Here is a 25,968-nt window from a genome sequence, read left to right on the forward strand (position 1 = left end):
CCCAAATCATAATTTTACCCCACTCCCTTGCCACTCATGTGGCCCACTGGCGTGAAATCCCTACCTTTATTTTGAGGGGCATCTCCACCACACCCTGCTCCCCCATGTCCAGCAGCAGCCGAAGGACCCTAGATTGCCACCCTCCTCCACAGAGCCGGGCATTCACTTCATCAGATAATCACACTATTCAACAACACACTCGTGGTTGGTGGGTGATGCCATATCGGACACTGGATCTAATCTTTCAGCAATTGTGTGCATTAGCAACATCAGATTACACCCCTCTCCACTTTCCTGTCAATTGAAGTCACCAGAAATAAAAATAAAGGAAAGATGAAAAATATATTTTCCGTCATCTACTCTGTCAAAATGAGCTCCAGCGTAACAGCATGAGTATGACAGAATTACATTTCTCAAGCCTTTTGTCAGCTGAATAACCTTTTAAACCACTTAGTGATTCAGTCATAGTTAATCCAGTCTTGGCCTCGACCACTCGCTCTCCACATACCTATTGTTCCCTTGTAGTCAAAGTATTGGTCATTCTCTCCCTTGAATATATTGAATAACTGCCCCTGCAAATCTCTGCGGTAGAGTCTTCCAAAAAAAAATTATGATCCTCAAAGAAATTCCTCCTTGTCTTTACCTTAAATGCCCCCTTTCTAAATGTTTCCATTTCTAAAGCAATGCCCCCTAGTTCTAGGCAACTTTATGAGAAGAAATATCCTCTCAACATCGTTTGTAAATGCCTGACAGAATCCAACATGTTTGAATTCCTCGAAATTCTTTTCATTCAGTAACCCCTTCATCCCAGAAATTGTTCTCGTAAACCTTCCCTCTGCTTCCAATGCAAGTTTGCCCTTCCTAAAACATGGAGGCCAAAATAACTAAGGAGGTAATTCTAGGTAACATATCTCACTCATCATAAATGACAGCTTCTGGAGAGCAAGAATGTAACTTGAAGTATGGATTCGGATTACAAAGGTGTGTGGGTACAGTAGGTTCAATCAGAGTAAATTGATTTTGCTACATTTGAAACTTGATGTGCTTTTCCAGCTACATACGTTCGTTTTAAGAAACACTTAACAACAAAATTATATCAAAACTGTGGGGTCTCACCAATGCAGGAGATGAATGAATGAATGAATGAATAAGTTTATTGGCCAAGTATTCACATACAAGGATCTCCTAATTTGAGGAAGGACATCCTTGTGAATGAGGCAGTGCAGCGTAGGTTCACGAGATTGATCCCTGGGATGTCGGGACTGTCATACGAGGAAAAATTGAAAAGACTAGGCTTGTATTCACTGGAGTTTAGAAGGATGAGGGGGCTCTTATAGAAACATATAAATTATAAAAGAACTGGACAAGCTAGATGCAGGAAAAATGTTCCCAATGTTATGCGAGTACAGAACCAGGGGCCACAGTCTTAGAATAAAGGGGAGGTCATTTAAGACTGAGGTGAGAAAAAACCTATTCACCCAGAGAGTTGTGAATTTATGGAACTCCCTGCCACAGAGGGCAGTGGAGGCCAAATCACTGGATGGATTTAAGAGAGAGTTAGATAGAGCTCTAGGGGCTAGTGGAGTCAAAGGATATGGGGAGATGGCAGGCGCGGGTTATTGATAGGGGACAATCAGCCATGATCCCAATGAATGGCGGTGCTGGCTCAAAGGGCCGAATGGCCTCCTCATGCACCTATTTTCTATGTTTTCTATATTTGCCTTAGTGCTCTGCCCGCAAGTGACAACATGACATAGAGTGACAGTTAGGAATGACACATAAAACATTAAACATTAATAATAAATGCTCCTGACCAGCTGAGTTACTCCAGCACTTTGTGTCTTATTGTTGTAAACCAGCTTCTGCAATTGCTTATTTCTAGACGACATTGTCATATATTGAAACTTGTCTTGCAGAGATACAGATGTGCACACTGTGGCCTCATTGTTCAAGCTGTACTTCCGAGAACTACCAGAACCAGTCGTTCCCTGGTCCCAATATGAAGACTTCCTTGCATGCAGTCAGATGATGTGCAGCAATAACAAGTTGGTGTGTTGTCAGTCTCCCTGTACTTGATCGTCCACCTTGCTGTTTTCCATTATCATCGAAAAATATGAATTCAATATGCTATCCAAATTTGCTAAACAATTAATAGTGCTTGTACATTTTGCATGGGGTGGCACTAAGATTAATCAATTGCTCTCTACAGTTCATATTAAGTCACACGAGGTGTCAACGAATATTATTCTGTCTTGTTTTTAATCAAGAAATGGCAACTTTGCAAAGAGAAAAAATTGATGTTTTGTGATCAATGCTAAGTTTTTTTTCTTGACAGGGGCACCAGGAGCTGATGAAACAAATATCGCTGTTGCCTCAGGCAAACCACAACCTGCTCAGTTATATCTGCAGGTACGCCAGTCCACCAGAAACACCTACCAGCCAACCCTTTGATTGCACAGTTTGTTACAGTGGAAATCAGAATATAGTGTCACAGAGTCATAGAGGCACACCACATGGAAAATGGCCCATCGGCCCAACTTGCTAACACCGACCAACATGTCCCATCTACTCTAGTCCCACCTGTGTGCGTTTGGCCAATATCCCTCTAAACCTATCCTATCCAAATCTGAGGAAGGACATTATTGCCATAGCGGGAGTGCAGAGAAGGTTCACCAGACTGATTCCTGGGATGTCAGGACTGTCTAAATGAAGAAAGACTGGATAAATTTGGTTTATACTCTCTAGAATTTAGGAGATTGAGAGGGGATCTTATAGAAACTTACAAAATTCTTAAGGGGTTGGACAGGCTAGATGCAGGAAGATTGCTCCCGATGTTGGGGAAGTCCAGGACAAGGGGTCACAGCTTAAGGATAAGGGGGAAATCCTTTAAAACCGAGATGAGAAGAACTTTTTCACACAGAGAGTGATGAATCTCTGGAACTCTCTGCCACAGAGGGTAGTCGAGGCCAGTTCATTGGCTATATTTAAGAGGGAGTTAGATGTGGCCCTTGTGGCTAAGGGGATCAGGGGGTATGGAGAGAAGGCAGGTACGGGATACTGAGTTGGATGATCAGCCATGATCACATTGAATGGCGGTGCAGGCTCGAAGGGCCGAATGGCCTACTCCTGCACCTAATTTCTATGTTTCTATGTTTCTATCCAGGTACCTGTCTAAATGTTACCTGTTTCCATGCTGTATGGCTCTATGACTTCAATTGAGCCAATCATCATGGATGTGTAGGAAGGAACGGCAGATGCTGGTTTAAACTGAAGATAGACCCAAATGCTGGAGTAACTCAGCGGGACAGGCAGCATCTCTGGAGAGAAGGAATGGGTGACATTTCAGGTCAAGACCCTTCTTCAGACCTTAACGATGGGCCAAGCTAAAATCAGCAAGGATGTTCCTCATTCATACATCTGCCTGTGATACAGTACATATATCAATGGAGGTGACAAGAGTAATAACTAGAGGATATGAATTTAAATTATGAACAAAATAACTAGATGAAACAATAGGAAAATTAATATTCATGCAATATGATTAGGGTTTAGAATGTATTGTTTAATACTGTGGTAAAAACAGATTGAAATGTTGCCTTAAAAAGAGAAATGGATAAGATTTAACTATTTTTTCTTCTTTGACTTGGGAAGACTTTGGGAACAGAACAAACAAGATCGGTCTTTGTAGGATTCGTCTCAGACAACACAGGGTGCAGGGTCTAATGATATACAATTCTGGAATAATGGAAGTTTGATGCGAAGATTCTTTCTTCATGACAAAATAACTTTGATAATTTGATCCCAGTTAGTTAGATTTAGCTCTTTGGGCTAAGGGAATCAAGGGATATGGGGAAAAAGCCGGAACGGGGTACTGATTTTGAATGATCAGCCATGATCATATTGAATGGCGGTGCTGGCTCAAAGGGCCGAATGGCCCACTCCTGCACCTATTACGTTTCCCTGTTTATATGTATTACCTTACATAGTTAATAATAATAATAATAATCTTTATTTATATAGCACTTTTCAACAAAACCAGTATTTGAACCAAAGTGCTTTACAGAGTTTGATTAAATTAAAGAACAGACCAAATGTCAATATATCCATACAAAACAAAAAAGAGCAAAAAAGTCTATAATGATGTGATAAGTGAATATATTTCTGCTATCTTTCTTGACCAGGTTTCTCCATGAAGTCCAGCTGCACTCTGCCATTAACAAGATGAGTGTGGACAATTTGGCCACTGTTATCGGGGTGAATCTCTTCAGGCCCAAGATTGAGGATCCAGTGGCCATCATGAGAGGCAAGTCAGGGCCTTAAGTGAAACACTAGCCATTTCTGAATGTTATCTTTTCAGCATGAATAATAACTCAAGATAGACACAAAAAGCTGGAGTATGTAAACAGGACAGGCAGCATCTCTGGAGAGAAGGAATGGGTGACGTTTATGGTCGAGACCCTTCTACAGACTCAATAATAATAACTCAAGGCTGTTCTTGCTTGAACAACAATGGAATAATGGACAGGAGATGGCTCCTGCCTGCTCAATGTCTGGCCACACCAATGGCTTTTGGGAAGTCTGACCATACCTATAGATTCTACCTTTACATACTCTGGATTTTACTCCACGATCTCTTCCATCTGTGACCAAGAAATGTCGCTTTCATGAGAAAAATCCTGACTTAACTGGGGACGCGAGAGGAATTAGAACGAAAAAAGTCTAATTTTTATGGTCGATATTCCTATTAGCAACATTAGCAACAACTTTGTGAGTTTTGAGTCTGTGGAATTCTCTGTCTCAGAGGGCGGTGGAGGCTAGGTTCTCTGGATAATTCAAGACAGAGCTAGATAGGGCTCTTAAAGATAGCAGAGTCAGGGGATATGGGGAGAGGGCAGGAATGGGGTACTGATTGGGGATGATCAGTCAAGTCAAGTCAAGTCAAGTTTATTCGTCACATACACATACAAGATGTGCAGTGAAATGAAAAGTGGCAATGCTCGCGGACTTCGTGCAAAAAGACAAACAAACAAACAAGCAAACAAACTACATGATCGCATTGAATGGCGGTGCTGGCTCGAAGGGCCGTATGGCCTACCCCTGCATCTATTGTCTATTGTCTATTGTCTAAATGAATACATTTCGCTAATGTAAAAATAGTAAAATGCTCGATGTTTATGCTGACATATTAATGTGTCGTGCACACATGGACTAAAGGAAGATGTTGCCACTTTAATGAACAGGATATCTGCGGAAATGACGCGGTACAATGCTGAGAACTATATTCTGCACTCTGTATCTTCCCCTTTGCCCATCTAGTCACTTGACCCTGAAGTGATTGTATTTAGCTATCATATTATCTAATCTGATTGGATCAGTTTTTCCTTGAACGTTGGTACACTTGACAATAATGAACTTAAAGCTATTGTTTTTTAAGGTTTGAATAATATGAATTAGCAGGTTAGTTTGTTTAGCAGGAAGTGATGTTCATTTATAAAGGGAACCAGGCCATTGTTAGGATGCATGACAAAAAAATGTATTCTATTGTTTAAGCCCTGTTATTAAGCAAACTGAACCAATTACTGAGTAATCATCATCTAATATGCCAGTACCTGAAGAAGCTACTGAGGGGAAACTGTCTACAGTCTGTACAAAGGTGGGAGTTTTATCAGGGAAGCCTCAAGGGCCTGTCCCACTTTCACGACCTAATTCAAGACCTCTGCTGAGTTTGCCCTTGACTCATACTCACAGCATGGTCGGCACGGGGTCGTAGGAGGTCGTAGGGAGGTCGTAGGTAGGTCGTAGCGGGCCGTGATGCTAGTCATAGGTACTCGTGGCATCAAGTAGGTTGGGGCGTTTTTCCAACATGATGAAACATGTCCACGAGTAGAAAAGGTCGTGAATTAGGTCGTGAAAGTGGGACAGGCCCTTAAAGCAGTTACAACGATCGTTTCAACATACGCCTAGTTCTGTCTGCAGCCTCGAGATTCGTGTGATCATGTGAGCCCCACTAGATTTTAGTTTCAATTGAGTTTGGAGATTTAGTTTTTAGACCCTTGATCCTGTACCTCATTTATTTTGCAGTTTTCACTTGGTATTTCATATCTGATCGATATGAGTATGTTGTTACTTGGGTCCCTAGTTTTACCTAAAGACCAAGCGAAAATTTCACGGGTATAAAACTCGGCAGTGAAATGACTCAAGATAGACATAAAGCCGTGGAGCAACTCTGTGGGTCAGGCAGCATCCCTGGAGAAACAGGATGGGTGACGTTTCGGGTTGGAACCCTTCTTCAGACTGAAAGTAGAGGGGGGAGGAGAGGGAACTAGGGGTTGGAGAAAGTCAGAAGAAATCGGCTCATTGCCACAGATGACCAAGGAATGGTGGGGTCCACAATGGGCCGGCAGCAGATGACCAAGGAATGGTGGAGGTCATTGAGCCGGTGAGGAATAAGAATCACAAAGGGGGAGCAGTGAGAGTCTCACAGAACCCTTGCCTGAGAAATGCCGCACAGTGAAATGACTCAATCTTTTTTGTTTTGTGACAGGTGCACCACAGATTCAGAAACTGATGACTGTGATGATCAGCAACCATGATGAACTATTCCCGAAGCACAAGGATAAACCGCCTTCCCCTTCGACGTCAGACAGCAAGAAAGCCTCCGTGCAGCGAAGCATGGTTGGCTGGGGTGCTTCAGAGATTGACGAAGAATCCACGACTGATGCTTACACGGTACACTTGTCTAAGATCTGCATCAATAACCAGCCGACAATAATCATTCTGAATCACCATCAGAAGTCCAACACTCACACATCAGGTTCTTTGTCAACAACTACTATTTAGTTAGTGATGATAGACACAAAGTGCTGGAGTAACTCCATGGGTCAGGCAGCATCTCTGGAGAAGAGGGATGGGTGATGTTTCGGGTTGGAACCCTTCCTCTGACCCCATTGACTGAAGAAGGGTTCCGACTCGAAACATCACCCATCCTTTTTCTCCAGAGATGCTGCCTGATATGCTGGGTTACTCCTGCAGTTTGTGTCTATCTTCGGTACAAGCCAACATCTGCAGTTCCTTCCTAACATTGAGTTGGTGATTATGGTCAAATAGCAAAATGGTCAATTTTTTTCCGTTGGAAGAAACAGCCAAAATTTGACATTTGATGAAAACTTCAGTCAAAAGAGGTAGGTTGTGGGAAGCATATTTGGGAGGAGTTGCGAGGCCAAGATCGAGAAGAGAGATCCAAAGCCTAGATTGCTGAATGCAAGGAGCCTAATGTTTGGGCAAGGAAAATGGGGAGTGCACATACAGTCACGTTTGAAAGCAATTGTTCAATGGTGGTTGAACACCAGGAGATGAAGATCGAGATAGGGGATGGGCAGGTCCTCAACTTATCATCAGTGGCTGTGTGTTTGGTTCACAGATTAGGACATTGGTTGATAGTTACCATATAGCCTTCATGCCTCATAGATATGAGGAACCCACCAACACTATCTGTCTTCACTCTTGCAGACAAAATAGGGCGTTGTCATCAACGAGCCCATTCCCAGCTGACCAGCAGCACAATTTCATTTAGCTGCAAAATGAATTGGCTAATGCTTCCAGGTTGTAGACGCAAAACAGAAATCCAACTTGTCCATGGTTAGGCAAACTAAGCTAACGGTACTCAGCACTGAACGTGAGCCATTGATGGTCTGTGGGGTCAAGAACGTTGACTGAAAGAACGAACTAAGCAAATGCCAGAAGGTGGGCTGGGGTCGACCAAGTCGGTGACTGGTCTGTAATCTTTTCACTCACACGCTTGCCTCCATATATTTGTGAATTCAGCCAACATCTGTAACAAGATGGACATGAAAGGAAGAAGAAGAGGTCAGTGGGCATTGGGAAACATATCAAGGTGATAATATGCAATCCAGTTAATGGGTTATCCAGTTCAGTGGGAACACTCATGGCTCTGATTCAGAAGTCATGAGTTTGAATCCAACTCCATGATTTTGGGGACATAATCCAAGCCAATGGTCCGAGTGAAAGAACTGAGGGGTCATTGTTTTCTTTCATACAAGATGATAAGGCAGAGATAGATAGATTCTTGATTAGTACGGGTGTCAGAGGTTATGGGGAGAAGGCAGGAGAATGGGGTTAGGAGGCATGATTGACTGGTGGAGTAGACTTTGTGGGCCGAATGGTCTAATGCTATTCCTGTTCCTTATGATCTTGTGACCTTATAATTCAAAACCATGTCTGCCCCCTCTGGCAGGGGCAAAAGATCCTTGTAGTTACGTTGGAGATGATTAGGTTGACCTATGAGGTGTGTTTGACGGCTCTGGGCTCGTTCTCACCAGAGTGTAGAAGGATGAGGGGGATCTCATTGAAACCTGCCGAATAATGAAGGCATGGATAGAGTGGAATGGATATAGAATGGAAAAACCAGTTAGGGTCTTTGCGCCTTGATAGAGGTTTTTCTGAGAGGGCAGGGGAAAAAGATCCCTTGAAGAGTTAGGGGACATGACATGAATTAAGGGACTGAAGTTTAGGGGTTGAGGGGGACCTATCAGAGAGTGGTAGCTGTGTGAATGAGCTTCCAGTGAAGGTGGGGGAGGCAGGTTCGTTTTTATCATTTAAAAATAAATTGGATAGTTATATGGATGGGTAGGGAAGGGGTTATGGGAGGCAGGTATATGGGACTAGGGGAGATTATGTGTTCGGCACGACTAGAATGAGATGGCCTGTTTCCGTGCATATGGTTATATGGAGTGGATTTGGAGAGGATATTTCCATTGATGGGAGAGTTTGGGACCTGAGGGAACAGCCTCAGAATAAAACGAATGGAGATGAGGAGGTTTTTTTTAGCCAGAGGATGATGAATCTGTGCAATTAATTGCCACAGACAGCTGCGGAGGCTAATACATTGGGTACTTTTAAAGTGGAGTTTGATGGGTGCTTGATTAGTAAGGGCGTCAAAGATTATGGGGAGAAGGCAGGAGAGTGGGGTTGAGAGGGAAAATAGATCAGCCATGATTGAATGGCAGGGCAGAATGAATGGACGGAATGGCCCAATTCTGTTCCTTTGTTTTCTGGTCTGATGGTCTAATTGGAGAATTATCCCTGCAATACAGGCCATGCTTATAACCGCAGTGAAAATTTAGATTTCAAATGGTGTTTCGATACAGCTGTCTGCTCCACTTACATCGATACTATCCTATCCTCCCTTGCCCAATCCCTTCCAACATATGTCCTGGACACCTTGCACGCCCTTCAGCTCTTATGTTAATAAGTTCTAGGAGCAGGATGAGGCCTTTCGGCCCATCAAGTCTACTCCACCATTCAATCATGGCTGATCTATCTTTCATACACAACCCCATTCTCCTGCCTTCTCCCCATAACTCCTGACACCTGTACTAATCACGAATATTTCAATCTCCGCCTTCTAAATATCCATTGACTTGACCTCCACAGCCAGCTGTGGCAATGAATTCCACAGATTCCTTACCTTTTATCATTAATATAAATGTAAATGTTTATTTCTAAGGGAACATTAATAGTATTTACAATAATTTCTTTATGTTCCTAGTCCAGCCAAGTTGATGAGATTGGCTTCACATTGGAGAATGATTTTGACAGCTTGAATGTATGCCCCAGGAAAAGGACTCAGACACTTCCAGCCAGTAGCTGCATCTTGAGTTCAGCTGGAGAGATGGCCCACACTGTCATTGCAGGCAGTTCTGGTGCTGACCTCTTTGACAAACGTAAGTCCTTCCAAGACAATATCACCGAGGGACACAAAAGGAGTTACTCCCAGGACATTATGAAGGCTCCCGTTCATGATACCAAGATACATCCTGACGATTCCCAGAGAAAGGACTCAGCGAGCTCAGAGTGGCTTCCTGAACAGAGTACGTTACCCAACGTGGAACCGGGGAGTCCTGGTAACCCGTGCCTCAAGGTAAGCCAGTACCTCTCTACAAACACCCAAAAGGACCAGCCAAAGGGGGAAAGAAAAAAGGAAGAAGCAGAGTTGGATGTGAGAGAAATGAGCGTAGAACAACTTCGGAGCCATGTTATCGGATTAAGACAGGACCTGACGGAGCAGAAGCAGAGCTATGAGGAGAGAATTGAAAGGTAAGCATCTGTTACAACTGGCTGAGTTTTCCAGAGTAGAAAGACACAAAATGCTGGAGTAACTCAGCGTTTCTGGAGAACATGGATAGGTGACATTTTGGGTTGAGACCCTTCTTCAGACACTGTCCCCTTCCCGAAACATCACCTATCCATGTTCTCCAGAGATGCCGAATTACCCCAGCATTTTGTGTTGTTTTATGTAAACCAGCATCTGCCGTTCCTTATTTGCTACTGAGGGAGTGCAGCGTAGGTTTACAAGGTTAATTCCCGGGATTGCCAGACTGTCATATGCTGATAGAATGGAGCAGCTAGGCTTGTACTCTCTGGAGTTTAGAAGGATGAGAGGATATCTCGTTGAAATGTGTAAGATTGTTAAGGGTTTGGACACGCTAGAGGCAGGAAACATGTTCCCGATGTTGGGGGAGTCCAGAACCAGGGGCCACAGTTTAAGAATAAGGAGTAAGTCATTTAGAACGGGAGACGAGGAAACACTTTTTCTCACAGAGAGTGGTGAGTCTGTGGAATTCTCTGCCTCAGAGGGCGGTGGAGGCAGGTTCTCTGGATGCTTTCAAAAGAGAACTAGATAGGGCTCTTAAAAATAGCAGAGTCAGGGGATATGGGGAGAAGGCAGGAACGGGGTACTGATTGGGGATGATCAGCCATGATCACATTGAATGGCGGTGCTGGCTCGAAGGGCCGAATGGCCTACTCCTGCACCTATTGTCTATTGCCTATTATTTCTACTTTTCCAAGGTAGATTTGGCTTAGTGGGCAGTACTCTACTCCCTGAAGTAGAATGTTCCCTGTTGGAGTCCCTTTCCAGCCTGTAGCTCAAGTTTCTATTCCAGTACTGAGGATGGGCTGCACTGTTGTAGATGAAATACCAAAGATCCCGCAACACTACTTGGATGAAGAGCAGCATAATTATATCTAGAGATCTGGCCAATATTCAAACTGCTATTAAGGCTTCTAAAAATAGATCTGAGCATTATTGCATTGTGCGTAGGAGCCTGCTGTTTGCAATTTAGCTGTTGAAATTCATAGCCTACAGCAGCAGATACAATTCAAATACCTCCTGTGGTATAAAGTATTATAGGCCATACTGAGTGGGTTACCGAAATTCAAATCTTTCTTTCAACTTCCCCGCAAGTTTGCAAGCGTTTAATGGGTAAAGTCGGTAAGTAGGGATTAAGGAATAAATACAGAAAATGGAACAGAAATGAAGAAAGAGGTAGCCAGAGAAACACAGAGCTATGGCTTCAGATCCTCGATCTTCTTCAATGTTAACCTAGTGCCATTTTCAAATAATTCCAATATTCGTGCAATATTTCAATAATAATTCACACACGTAGACAACAGGAGTGGGGCTTTTAATGTAATACTGTATTTTTTCCAAGTGTTTCTTTGGGAAATTTCCAAATTTGAACCACATGGATTTCCTAAAGAGAGAAAATAAAGAATGGTAATAATGGGGCCATTCTTAGTTGACACACTATTGGTAGTGGAGTGTCCCAGGATTGCGGACTGGGCCCTTGGATGGTTTTAATTTGTATAAAAAGCTATAAAAGGGTTAACTATCCAGCAAAGAGAGCAATAACCACAAGAACTGTCAACATAAATTCCCCTTTTTATCCCTGAGCCTTGCAAATCTAAGAACATAACAGAAACATAGAAACATAGAAACATAGAAATTAGGTGCAGGAGTAGGCCATTCGGCCCTTCGAGCCTGCACCGCCATTCAATATGATCATGGCTGATCATCCAACTCAGTATCCCGTACCTGCCTTCTCTCCATACCCCCTGATCCCCTTAGCCACAAGGGCCACATCTAACTCCCTCTTAAATATACATTCACATAATGTCAATATCTGAAGAACGACTGAAGAAGGGACTCGACCCAAAACGGCGCCCATGTCTTCTATTCAGAGATGCTGCCTGTCCCACTGTGTTACTCCAGCATTTTGTGTCTATCTTCGGTAAACCCACGCCTGCAGTTCCATCCTATACATTGTTAACAAAACATCCTGAAGCATTTCTCGGAGTTGAATATCAAGCAGAATGTGTCTATTTGTCACAGGAAGAGACAACAGATAAGACAACCAAAGCAATAACAGAGGGGCGGAATAATTTCAAGACCTATGGTGTTAATAGCTAAAGGAACAGCTGTCTGTTGTTGAGTAATGTAGGCTGTGGGACTGCAAGGTAACACAGAATGAGAACTTTGGTGATAAGTGGCAAAGAGCATATCTAACACATCCATTTGCATGGTTCATTTTGCATCTATTTTCTTTCTCATTAGATGGTACACCAGGTTCATCATCAGTCCCGTTAGATGGTACATTGTGTGCCTGTTGTCACTTTAGTTAGGTGCTTCACTGCATCATGCTGCCAATTCTGCTAGATGGGGTACTGAGTATATCCATCAATCCTGTGAAGGTGTTTCTATCAATCCCTTGAGATGCTGCGCTGTTGTGTCTACTTCCATTCCGCTCAAATGTTGCTCTGGGCACATACCATCGATCCTGTTAAATGGTTCATTATGAGACTACCATCAATTCTGTGAGAGTGTCTAGTGGGTGTCAGCTATTCATGTTGTTAGGCAAAGCCCAGCATCAGTTCTGGCAGAGAATCTACTGAGTATCAGCAATCGATCATGAATTCTATTAGCCTTGATGGAGGATGCACTGTGTGACTATCATTAATCCTTTAGCAACTCCATTTATGTTGACGATCAGACATTTCACACAGTGTCTACTACAGAACATTAATACAGAACATTGTTGAGACAATATCTGTTTTCTTTGAACAGAGATTTTTAAAAAAGCAGCCAACATTAATCTAATGTACATTTCCCTTCATTTCAATTCCCTTTGACCTGTTTTCACACCTTACACTTCCTTATCTATGTTTCCCCTCTTCCATGTTTCCTCGGCCTACCGTCTCTTCTGACGTCAACCTGAAGAAGGGTTTCGACCCAAAATGTCACCCATTCCTTCTCTCCAGAGATGCTGCCTGTAGACAAAAATGCTGGAGAAACTCAGCGGGTGAGGCAGCATCTATGGAATGAAGGAAATAGGCAATGTTTCGGGTCGAGACCTTTCTTCATCTGTTTAGAACTGGTGGTGGATTTAATGCAGCTTCTAACAATTTTGATGGCATATACCTAGTACAACATTGAGCAGAATTAACAGTAGAAATGCAGTCTCCCTTCTAACAGAAGTAACAATACATACAGTATACCATATTTAGACACAAAGTTCTGGAGTCACTCTGGAGAGAAGGAATGGGTGAGGTTTCGAGTCGATACCCTTCTTCCGGCTTGAACCGAAACGTCACCCATTCCTTCTCTCCAGAGGTGCTGCCTGTCCCGCTGAGTTACTCCAGTATTTTGTGTCTATCTTCAGTTTAATCCAGCATCTGCAGTTCCTTCCTACACATTGATGCATTGGTTGCCTGCTGTTAATCCTGTTGGATGGTGCACTGTGTGATTAGGATCAGTCATGTTAGATATGGCACTATGTTTCCTCCACCAGCCTTATTAAATGGTCCGTTGTGTAGCTATCATCGATCTTGTCAGACGGCACACCATCAGTCCTGTCAGAAAACGCACTGTGTACTTACTATGAATCCGGCTAAATAGTGTTTGCCATCCAATCGATAAGGTCAAGAGAGTCAACAGTCAAGAGTGTTTTATTGTCACATGTCCCAAAGCAGAATAATGAAATTCTTACTCACACTCTATGTCTAAATTGTGTTTTTACTGTCAATCTTGTTAGATGGTTCACTGTGTACTTTCCATCAGTTCCGATAAAGAATTGTATTGTGTGTTGTCATCTATTCTGTTCAATTCTGCTTGACTGTCATTACGAGTCTTGTTTGGTGGCATCCTGCATTTCTATCACAGTATATGGTGCTCTTTGTGACAGCCATTAGATCTGTTTGATGGTGCACTCTGCATGTCCTCACACCCCTGTTAGCTGGCCTGCTATTTATCCACAATCAAACCTGTCAAAGGGTCCTGTTAAGGAACACATTATGTGTCTACTATCAGTCCCCGTACGTCATACTTGGAAATTGAAACAGTACATTAGAACACATGATACCCTCTGTACACTATCAACCCCATCAGATAGTACAATGTATGTATATCATGAGTTCTGTTAGATGTGTTGGGAGGAACTGCAGATGCTGGTTTAAACCGAAGGCAGACACAAACATGCTGGAGTAACTCAGCGTGTCAGGCAGCATCTCTGGAGAAAAGGAATAGGTGACGTTTTGGTTTGATATGGTCTCTCGACCCAAAGTTGCTAAGTTACTCCAGCTTTTTGTGTTCTGTTGGATGGTGCACTGTACAACTATTATAAGATAGACACAAAATCCTGGAGTAACTCAGCAGGACATGCAGCACCTCTGGAGAGAAGGAATGGGTGACTTTTCGGTTGAAGTAGGAAGAAGGGTATTGACTCAAAACCTCACCCATTCCTTCTTTCCAGAGTGACTCCAGAATTTCTGTGTCTAAATATGATATACTGTATCTATTGTCACTTCTGTTAGAAGAGAGACTGCATTTCCACTGTTGATTCTGCTGAATGTTGTACTAGGTATATGCCTCTAAATTGTTCGAAGCTGCATTAAATACAACACCAGTTCTAAACAGATGATGCACTGTGTTCTTCTGTCTGAAGAAGGGTCTCGACCCGAAACGTTGCCTATTTCCTTCGCTCCATAGATGCTGCCTCACCCGCTGAGTTTCTCCAGCATTTTTGTCTACCTTCGATTTTCCAGCATTTGCAGTTCCTTCTTAAACACTGTGTACCCACTATCAGTTTTGGTTGTTGGTATATCATGTATTTACTGTCAAACTTATGAAATGGTACACTGTACATCTCCTATCAAACCTGTTAGAGACCACGCTGTCCATTATTAAGCCTATTGGATGGTGTGTGTGTGTCTACTTTAAATTTGGGTTAATGTTCAATTGTTGACAGGCATATCTACTATCTCTCTTCTTCAGAAAAAACACTGTGTTTACGAGCAATACTGTTAGCTTGGGTTCTTTGTTTCTCTGGCCAGTGACCTGCTGTGTATCTAGCATCAATGCTGTTAAATGGTGCACTGTCTACAATCAGTTCAGTTTTAGGATCCGTTATTGACTATCACTGCATAGTGTACTGTGTCGATTCTGAAATATTTTGGATAGCGCACTGCAGATCAATCATCAATTGACTTAGATTGTGCACCATGTGCCTACTGTCAGTCATCTTCTGCTTCTTGCGTATGGCGTGCACAGCCTAAAGTTGTAGGACAACTTGTTCTATTTGATCTTATTTGATTGTGCATGCCAGGTTGATTGCATTCGTCGAAACAGGGCGGACCATGTGAAGGTTGCAATCTCCCACCCCACTGTCAGTCATGGGCCAGAAAAATGGTGCCTGTATGCCAACTGCCAAGTGATTACTACATGGGTGCTGCCAATCCTGTTAGTTGGTGCACTTTGTATCACCCATCAGTTCGATAAGATGGCACACCCTGTATGTACCATCAGTGTTGTTACATGTTACACTGTAAGTCTACAGCATACAATCGTTCTATAGACAATAGACAATAGGTACAGGAGTTGGCCATTCAGCCATTCAAGCCTGCACGGCCATTCACAGTGATCATGGCTGATCATTCAAGTCAAGTCAAGTCAAGTCAAGTCAAGTTTATTTGTCACATACACATACGAGATGTGCAGTGAAATGAAAGTGGCAATGCTCGCGGAACAACAAAACTACCAAACAAATTATCAACACAATCATAACACACATATTATTTTACATAATAAATAATAGAAGGAAAAACGTTCTGTACAGTTAGTCCCTGGTGAGAAAGGCGTTTACAGTCCGAATTGCCTCTGGGAAGAAACTACTTCTCAACCTCTCCGTTCTCACTGCATGGCAACGGAGGCGTTTGCCTGACCGTAGCGGCTGGAACAGTCCGTTGCAGGGGTGGAAGAGGTCTCTCATGATTTTGTTTGCTCTGGAGTTGCACCATCCACAATCAGTACCCCGTTCCTGCCTTCTCCCCATATCCCCTGACTCTGCTATCTTTAAGAGCACTATCTAACTCCCTCTCTTGAAAGCATCCAGGGAATTTACTCCACTGCCTTCTGAGGCAGAGAATTCCACAGATTCACAACTATCTAACGAGTCTAACTAGTGTGAATGGGTGAACGTTGGTCGGCACGGACTCAGTGGGCTGAAGGGCCCATTTACATTCTGCATCTCCAAAGTCTAAAGTAAAGTAAAGTCTAACTAATGTGAATGGGTGGTCAATAGACAGCGTTGACTCGGTGGGCCGTGGACCCTGTTTCCATGCTGTTTCTCTAAACTAAATTAAACTGATACGATTCACATTTTGATGCCTCTTACAAAATCGATGCACTTTTGTTTACAGCGTTTTAACAGAGAATTACGAAGTCTGGGCTAAAGTGGTGCGACTCAATCAGCAGATGGAGGAGGATAAGAAGCAGTACAAAGCTATGGAAGTGAAGCTGTGTGACACTACACGTGCACTAGAGGAGGCTGAGAAACGCAAGATGAGCTTGGAGAAGGAGCTGAAGGACTTCTTGCAGGCGAAGAACAAAGCCTCAGCTTAAACCTCCAACACTGCTTGTACCCAAGAACTCCTTCAAAGGGACTGAGCTCTTTGTTTCCAAATGGGGAAATAATAATGTGTCACTTTTACTTTTCTGTCAAAAGCTTATCAAAGTGGGGAGACATTATACACAGAGGCACTGAAACATTAATTCTGCAGTACTGACTGTGGAAGGGATGCATTCCATCAGCAAATAGTTGGTTGTAAAACAATTCCCATACACCTACTTCAAAGTGTGTTAATATTTGGTGCTTATGTGTGCTTAAATGTCTTCTAATAAAGTCAAGGAGTGCTGTTCTGGAATGGAATATGGCTAAGCACATTCAGTACTGATCTCCGGCAAGTTGCTCATAATTATCCTTTATTTCCCTATTTCTGCTGCTCCAGTTCATCATTTCGGATCAATATGAGTTTCCACACGTGGAGGCTCCTAGTTCTATCTGAACACCAACACCTTTTTGCTCCCATCAAATTGTCCAATATCCAAAACTGTGCAGGACAAAACTTTCTCTGACTGAATATTGGGAAGATCAAATGTATTGTCTTTGATTGTGTGATCAAGTCAAGAGTATTTGATTGTCAAATGTCCCGAAACGGTATTAGCTTGCCACCAATTCTACTCACCATAAAATCCTTAAAGTCTTCCCCTTTCACCGAGTTTTTCTTCACCTGCCCATTTTCCCCTTGTGATTCTCATGTCTATTCCCTGGTTTACACAATATCGTCACTATGCAAACCTTTGTATCTTTAATTATAAATTATACATTTACAAAATGCTGTTGCTGTAATGTCTGACTGCTGTAATGCAACAGAAAAAGTTACTCTTATGTAATGATGTTATCGGATAAACAAAATTTTGATAAATGACCGCTAACACCATTTGCCTCATATATAATGCAGTGTGTATGACTTATTTGCTAATTATGTTAATCATTGCCATAACAATAACTTGAGATGATACATATTACAACTGGTATGCTTGGGATGGTAAAGGTGTCAAAGGGGGCTTATAAATCCTTAAATATCTCCACTATTCATAGCTTATTTCTGCCGTGCCATTTCTGAGTCAGCACAGATAGAAACTGGTTGCTCTAAACAGCCACTAATTCAGTTATGATTGGACCATCAAATCGCAGGGAAGTATAAGGGGAGCTGTACTTTTGTATGTTGTTTGTAGGTTAATTGGCTTCTGTGAATTGTAAGTTGTCCCTAGTGTGTAGGATATTGCTAGCATACAGGATAGATAGATAGATAGATAATAATAATAATAATAATAATTTTATTTATAGAGCACTTTAAAAACAAACATAGCTGCAACAAAGTGCTTAAAACATCACTAATCATTGACAAAAAGGTTAATACACACCAAAAAAATTACAATCAAAAGAAATAATAGGAAAAGACATGTAAAATAAAGAAACATCAAAAACACCACAAATAGAAGCAAAGCCTCAGGCATGGTCAAAAGCCAGGGAGTACAAATGTGTTTTAACACTGGATTTGAAGATAGATAGATAGATAGATAGATAGATAGATAGATAGAGATAGATAGATAGATAGATAGATAGATAGATAGATAGATAGATAGATAGATAGATAGATAGAAAGATAGATAGATAGATAGATAGATAGATAGATAGATAGATAGATAGATAGATAGATAGATAGATAGATAGATAGATAGCCAGCCTTTATTGTCATTCAGACCGAAGTCTGAACAAAATTTCAGAAGTCATACATATAATACAATAAAACCAACAAAAACAACAATAAACACACATTAACATCCACCACAGTGAGTCCACCCAACATCTCCTCACTGTGATAGAGGCAAAAGTCTTAGGTCTGCAGTCTCTTCCCTCCTCTTCTCCCTCTGCGCTGAGGCGATGCCCCACCGGGCGATGTTAAAAACAGTCCCGCGGCTCAATCACCGCGCCCCGGGGTGGTCGAAGCTGCCGCCCACCAGTCCTGCTGACGCAGCCGCTGGATGATGGCTGGTCGGCGCGGACTGGGTGGGCCGAAGGGCCTGTTTCCGCGCTGTTTCTCCAAATGAAACCAAACAAATACTGACTGACCTTGGTCTTTAATAAATAAAACAGGAAATACTGGAAACTATCAGCAGGTCAAACAACAATTGTGAAAAGAGTTGCGGGGTGACATAGCGGCACAGTGGTAGAGTTGCTGCCTTACAGCATCACAGACCTCGGTTCGATCCTCACCCACAGAATTTGTACGTTCTCCCTGTGACCACGTGGGTTTTCTCCAGGCTCTCCGGTTTCCTCCCACACTCCAAGGACGTACAAGTTTGTCGGTTAATTGGCTTCTGTAAATTATCGCTAGTGTGTGTGGATAGTATTAATGATCGGGTTGTCGTTTAACGTGGACAAAGTGGGCCAAAGCAATTGGTTTTACTAATCTTTTTCCTTTTTACATATCTGAAGAAGCTTTCAGAGTCAGTTTTTATATTCCCCCCAAGTTTTCTTTCATGCTCTTTTCCCCCCTCTTAATTAACCCCTTTGTCCTCCTCCATTGAGTTCTATATTTCCCCCAGTTCTTCTTCTTCCTCTGGCCAATTTATATTCCTCTTCATTGGCTTTAACACTATCCTTGATTTCCCTCGTCAGCCACGGTTGAGCCGTCTTCCTTTATTAATTTATTCGCAGGCAGGTGTGAACAATTTTTGGAGTTCATCCATGCGGTCTTTAAATCTTTACCATTGCATCTCCACTGTCAACCCTTTAAGTATTATATACCGTAATTTGCCAGTCCGAGCCAATTCCCGCCTCATTCCCTTAACGTCATTGGCATTCCAGCATACTGCCACCTGGTGTTGATGTGTGGTAAGTGCCGGTTTTACTGTCTGCATTGCTGCCGCGATGTAAGTAAGACAGTGATGCTCCCTGTTGTGACGCTTTATCTGGGGTAGGTGTTGCTTTTTGGGAAGGTGGTTCACAGTTGGACTTTCACAGTGAATGATAAGGGACCTGGGGAGTGATGCAGCACAGAGGGATCTAGGAGTATGCATTGTTCCCTGAAAGTGGTGCAACAGGTAGACAGGATAGACAATAGACAATAGGTGCAGGAGTAAGCCATTTGGCCCTTTGAGCCAGCACCACTGAAGGATGGTGAAGATATGGTCTATAGATATATATATGTCAGGTGTATATATATGGTCTATGGTCCATAGACACACTGAACATTTATCTCCTGTTCCGTATTAGACAATAGACAATAGACAATAGGTGCAGGAGTAAGCTATTTGGCCCTTCGAGCCAGCGGTCCATTCAATGTGATCATGGCTGATCATCCCCAATCAGTATTATGTTTACATATTCTGTTGTGCTGCAGCAAGCAAGAATTTCATTGTCCTATCTGGGACACGTGACAGTAAAACTCTCTTGACTCTCGACTCTTGAAGAAGGCTCTTGGCCTGCTGGCCTTCATCAGTAAAGCCATAGAGTATAGAGTCTGAAGAAGGGTCTCGAGCTGAAATGTCACCCATTCCTTCTCTCCAGAGATGATGCCTGACCCACTGAATTACTCCAGCATTTTGTGTCTATCGAGTTAGAAGTTGGGATGTTTGTGAGGCCGCTATTGGAGCATTGCGTACATTTTTAGTCAATCAACTACAGGAAGGGCGCCATTAAGCTGGAAAGAGTGCAGAGACGATTTACAAGACTGTTGTCAAGATTCCAGCAACTGAGTTACAGGGAGAAGCTTGTAGAAGCAAGGACAACTTTATTCCTTAGAGCGTAGGGGATTGAGGGGTGATCTTATAGTGGTGAATAAAGGTGAGAGGGGAAAGATTCATTAGGAAACTGAAGGGCACCTTTTTCATGGGTTTGGAACGAGCTGCCCAGAGGAAGTGGTTGAGGCAGATGCACCAACACCAGTTAAGTGACATTTGGACAGGTAGATGGATAGGAAAGGTTTAGAGTGATATGGATCATAGGTAGGGAAATGAGTCTTACGTAAATGGGCATCTTGGTGGGCATGGATGAGTTGGGTGAAAGGGCCCCCCGTTTCCATGCTGTATGACTAAAACTGGTCTATGCTAAATCTGAGGGGATGTATGGAACAATCTGCCAGAGGAGGTAGTTGAGGCAGGGACTATCCCAACATTTAAGAAGCAGTGAGACAGGCACATGGATAGGACCGGTTTGGAGGGATATGGACCAAATGCTGGCATGTGGGACTAGTGTAGCTGGGACATGTTAGCCGGTGTGGGCAAGTTGGGCCGAGGGACTTGTTTCCACACGGTATCATTCTATGTCTCTGTGTCTCTATAGCTGTTCAGAACCAACATAGAAAGAGGCCAATGTAGACAGAGGGTTTGGCGTGGCTTCGATTTTGTCTGGATTGTGACCAGCATCCATGAATAAGGTTGGTCATGTTTCATTCTTCTATGTCTATTTCCTACTGATTATGCCATTGATTAGCAACAGTGCATTGTTAATTTATGATGAATATCACATCTTCACAACAGTTGTATCAAAGGGTTTTTTTGTGTCACAGATTTTACTCTAGTTATGAAGTCACGCGTTTTGAAAAGTTCATCATTACTCCTTCATCACTTGAAGACAATACCTGTTTTATACCCCCAGATTTTGGTTTCAATTCCTGCTCAAGGAAGACTAGAGGTCAGGCACCAGTATCATTTAAGAAATGTAGAAACATCGAACTGCAGACGCTGATTTACAAAAAAAAGACACAAAGTGCTGGAGTAACTCAGCGGGTCAAGCAACATCTCTAAAGAACATGGATAAATGACATTTGTGTCGGGACCCTTCTTCAGACTCAAAATCTACAGGGCATAGGATAAGAGGTTGGATACGGCAATGGACAGAACCTGTCCGGCACGGTGGCACAGCGGTAGAGTTGCTGGCTTACAGCGCTTGCAGCTCTGGAGACCCGGGTTCGATCCCGACTATGGGTACTGTGTGTATGGAGGTTGTAAATTCTCCCCATGACCCGCATGGGTTTTCTCCAAGATCTTCGGTTTCCTCCCACACTCCAAAATCGTACACATTTGTAGGTTAATTGGATTGGTACAAGCGTGAATTCTCCCTAGTGTGTGTATGATAGTGTTAATGTGTGGGGATCACGGGTCGGTGAGGACTCGCTGGGCCGAAGGGCCTGTTTCCACACTGTATCTCTAAACTAAACTAAACCTGTTTGGTGATCAGTGCAAGTGAATGAATTAGGATTCTGCTTCCAGTAGATGGGGCTGTATGACCCACTGTGACCTGCCACTGAGTTCACTTACAACCTGAGCATTGATTTACCATTTTTAAAGGGGCATCGCTCAATAGCAGAAGCTGCATTTTTTTTGTGATGTGCCTAAAAGGTTTTCACGAACCAGTTGAAGAGAAACTTAGGGAGGGGATGCCAGGGCTTTGGGATTTACAACTGAAGGCATAGCCACCAAAAGTAAAACAATTAACATTTGTAGGTGGACAGAAAAAGCTGGAGTAACTCGGTGGGTCAGACAGCATTTCTGGAGAAAAGGAATAGGTGACATTTCTTGTTGGGACCCTTCTTCAGTTGACCCGAAATATCACCTATTCCTTTTATCCAGAAATGCTTTCTGACCCGCTGGGTTACTCCAGCTCTTTGTGTTTATCTTCAGTTTAAACTAGCAGTTCCTTCCTACACATTAAAATTTGTACATGCTTTGTGACCCACTGTGTCAACAAAATAGAGAGAGTACAGAGGAGATTTACTAGAATGTTGCCTGGGTTTCAGCAACTAAGTTACAGAGAAAGGTTGAACAAGTTAGGGCCGTATTCTTTGGAGCGCAGAAGGTTAAGGGGGGACTTGATAGAGGTTTTTAAAATGATGAGAGGAATAGACAGAGTTGACGTGGAAAAGCTTTTCCCACTGAGAATAGGGAAGATTCAAACAAGGGGACATGACATGAGGGGGAACTTCTTTACTCAGAGAGTGGTAGCTGTGTGGAATGAGCTTCCAGTGAAGGTGGTGGAGGCAGGTTCGTTTTTATCATTTAAAAATAAATTGGATAGTTATATGGATGGGAAAGGAATGGAGGGTTATGGTCTGAGCACAGGTATATGGGACTAGGGGAGATTATGTGTTCGGCACGGACTAGAAGGGTCGAGATGGCCTGTTTCCGTGCTGTAATTGTTATATGGTTATATGGTTATATGGTTTGTGTGGATCAAACACTACACTACTGATCTGATCCGATCCATGCCCGGTTTTACTATATTGCTGACCTGATCCATGATCCATGTCGGGTTTTCACAATGCCACCTTGTGGTATGCGGTTAGCTGGGCAAGGCAGTCAGTTTTGATACGGATGTAATACTATGAGGAGGCTTTCATGTATTCACTGCATTTTATATGGATGTTAAAGAACTTTACATGATGTTAAATGACTCGTTGTTTCACTACTTCATACATGGTGTCAGAAGTATTCTTTTGGAAAGACTTTGGCTGATATTTTATGAGTTTTCACAGTTTATTCGCAACTCAGATATGATGCACTAATTTCTTGTAGGTGCTGTTGGGATGGTGGGACAGAAATGGGGAAGACACAGAGGGATTTGAAACAAGGGTGAAAATATGGGCCATAGGAGTTATGTGTGGACTATTATTGATAAGGAGAGCTCTAGTGAACAATAATATTCAATGACCATGTGAAAGGAATAGGTTTAATACCCTCCATGCTGTTTCATCAAATAAGCCCCCTTGTATGGCAAGTGGCGCAACAGTAAAGTTTCTGCCTTATAGCGTTTGCAGCTCTGGAGACCCAGGTTCCGTCCTGACTATGGGTGTTCTCTGTAAGGAATTTGTACGTTCTCCCCGTGACTGCGTGGGTTTTCTCCAAGATCTTTGGTTTCTTCCCACACTCCAAAGACGTACAGGTTTGTAGGTTAATTGGCTTGGCGTAAGTGTAAATTGTCCCTGGTGGGTGTAGGATAGTGTTAATATGCGGGGATCGCTGGCCGGTGTGGACTCGTTGGGCCGTAGGGCCATTTTTCATGCTTTATCTCTAAACTAAACTAAACTAAACTTGTATATCAATATCAATATCAAGATCAGTTTTATTCGTCACTTGCACATAAAGTGAAATGAATTTGCCAGCAGCAGTACAATGAAAAAGAACACACAAAAACACAAAACAAATTTTTAACGCAAACATCCACCACAGCATTCATCACTGTGGTGGAAGGCACAAAATTTGGCCAGTCCTCCTCCATTCCCCCGTGGTCGGGACCTCAACCCTCCGCAGCCACTGCTGTGGGTTTCCAGAAGTTCAGACAAGGTAAAGTCCAGGTAAGTCCTGAATCGTTGCTTCCCCATTCCTGGAATTCGACCCTATTGTATCACGCTTTCTTTAAAAAAATGATTGCCTTTCTGCCTCTCACTGTTGTATCAATAAAGAACAATGAACGGTTTCAACAATTGACAACATATTTGTCATTCTGCATAACGTATCTAGCTGCTCAAGACTATTTTCCAGACCTCCAGATTTAAACATCCTTATCTTCCCCGATGACATGCATCAGGCACCATGTGCAAACCTAGGTGACCTCTGGCAGGACGTTTTCCAACTTTCCATTCTGGTGAGTCGCTGTGTCCAGTTTGCATGGGTGGAGAAAGATCCCGAATGCCTCTTTAAACAGACTGTGGTTAGATCCTGCCCAGCGTCCCATAGACAATGTACTGTTGGTCACCACACCTGGTGGCACAGTGTTGGTTTGTTCACCCACAATTAAAAAAAAAAAAAGAATTATCAGCAGTAAAGAAAATCCACACTACCGATAGAGTATTTTTCTCAAGGATGTCAAATGCTTCCCAGCACGTTCAGCTAATCCGTTCCAATTCCAGACCCCCGTTGTTTCCTGAACAAGACATCATTGCTAAAAATACACTAAGTTTACTAAATGTGTGCTTTTTGGGGGGTATTGGTGCTAAAAATAGAAGGCCAGATTGCACTGAAAAAAAACATAATTTGGCTTTGAGTTTCTGTCTGCGTGCAGAATTGCAGTAATATTGTTTGAAAGTGGAAATATATTTGGTTGGGTGGGTGGGGGGGGGGGTTACACCAGATTCTTGGCAAAACACCAGATAGAAACAACACAGGGAAGAATCAATAACTTGCTTGTTTAATTGCTGCAGAACCGGTGGCATAGCGGTAGAGTTGCTGCCTTACAGCGCCAGAGACCCGGGTTTGATCCTGGCTACGGGTGCTGTCTGTACGGAGTCTGTACGTTCTCCCTATGACCGCGTAGGTTTTGCCCGAGTGCTCCGGTTTCCTCGCACACTCCAAAGACAGACAACTTTGTAGGTTAATTGGCTTGGGTAACAATTGTAAATTGTTTTTAGTATGTAGGATAATATTAGTGTACGGGGTGATCGGTTGTCAGCGTGGACTCGATGGACCAAAGAGCAGGTTTCAACACTGTTGCTCTAAACTAAACCTGAACAAAACTCAATTAAGTAATGCAAAAAACTTTGCCCAGTAATCCCAAAGTTTCCTCATCCATTGTGCAGGATTTCACAATGTAGAATCATTTGTGCTTAGATTTAGGATTTCTAAAATCGACGTAAAATCTTAAAACTTAATCTATCGCTAGTTCTTATCTGCTTTTTCAATTCAATGATGGTCTTCATAAGGTGGATTGATCCTAAACAAAGGCTTCTCAATTTAAAGATATTGGGGGGAGGGAGCAGAGATGTTTTCCCAAATTAAGATTCATTCTTTGCAAATCCAAACGGCCCAACTTGTTGCAAATATAACACAGCATTATTTGTATCTACTACTTTAAGTGCCTACTCCCGATAAGTGCTTGAAACATTGTCAAAAGTCAGTTTCCAATTAACAGGCGAACACTGTGTAAGGGACGAGCTGACAGCAACATTCTTTAGCCCGGAGATAGCATCGAGCTGGAGAATTCCAGTTTGTCCAAATGTACTCAGCTGTGTGCACAGGACCCAGGGATCGCTGGTGAGTCAAGTCACATGAAGGTCTGGTTAGTGACATCTTTAGTTAATGGCCTTTCAACTGTTGAATTGAGTGCCCCATAACACCAGTTGCCTGGAGACCAATCTCAGAGCAGACATGGGCTGCCCAATTTATTTCCAATGAGGTGCTTGTACCTAATTCAGACTAGATTAATCCCCATTAATCAGAAGGGCAATCCTGTTCTTTGCAAATTACCAATCGATCGTTTGAATGTAACGAGC

General features: G+C 42.7%; 1 protein-coding gene across 1 annotated transcript in view; it reads left to right on the forward strand.

Annotated features, from left to right (window-relative positions):
* arhgap25 (Rho GTPase activating protein 25) overlaps positions 1–18,007 on the forward strand; it is a 46,470-nt gene extending 28,463 nt beyond the window's left edge. Inside the window, exons 6-11 of the mRNA XM_055662201.1 lie at positions 1,917–2,049; positions 2,336–2,409; positions 4,182–4,303; positions 6,545–6,729; positions 9,569–10,116; positions 16,555–18,007. Of these exons, the coding sequence (XP_055518176.1) occupies positions 1,917–2,049; positions 2,336–2,409; positions 4,182–4,303; positions 6,545–6,729; positions 9,569–10,116; positions 16,555–16,756 (1,264 nt within the window). The 3' untranslated portion in view covers positions 16,757–18,007. The remainder of the gene's footprint in view (positions 1–1,916; positions 2,050–2,335; positions 2,410–4,181; positions 4,304–6,544; positions 6,730–9,568; positions 10,117–16,554) is intronic.
* Positions 18,008–25,968: the final 7,961 nt, after the last annotated feature.

The sequence above is a fragment of the Leucoraja erinacea genome, chromosome 35 (genome assembly GCF_028641065.1).
Source record: "Leucoraja erinacea ecotype New England chromosome 35, Leri_hhj_1, whole genome shotgun sequence".
NCBI lineage: Eukaryota > Metazoa > Chordata > Chondrichthyes > Rajiformes > Rajidae > Leucoraja > Leucoraja erinaceus.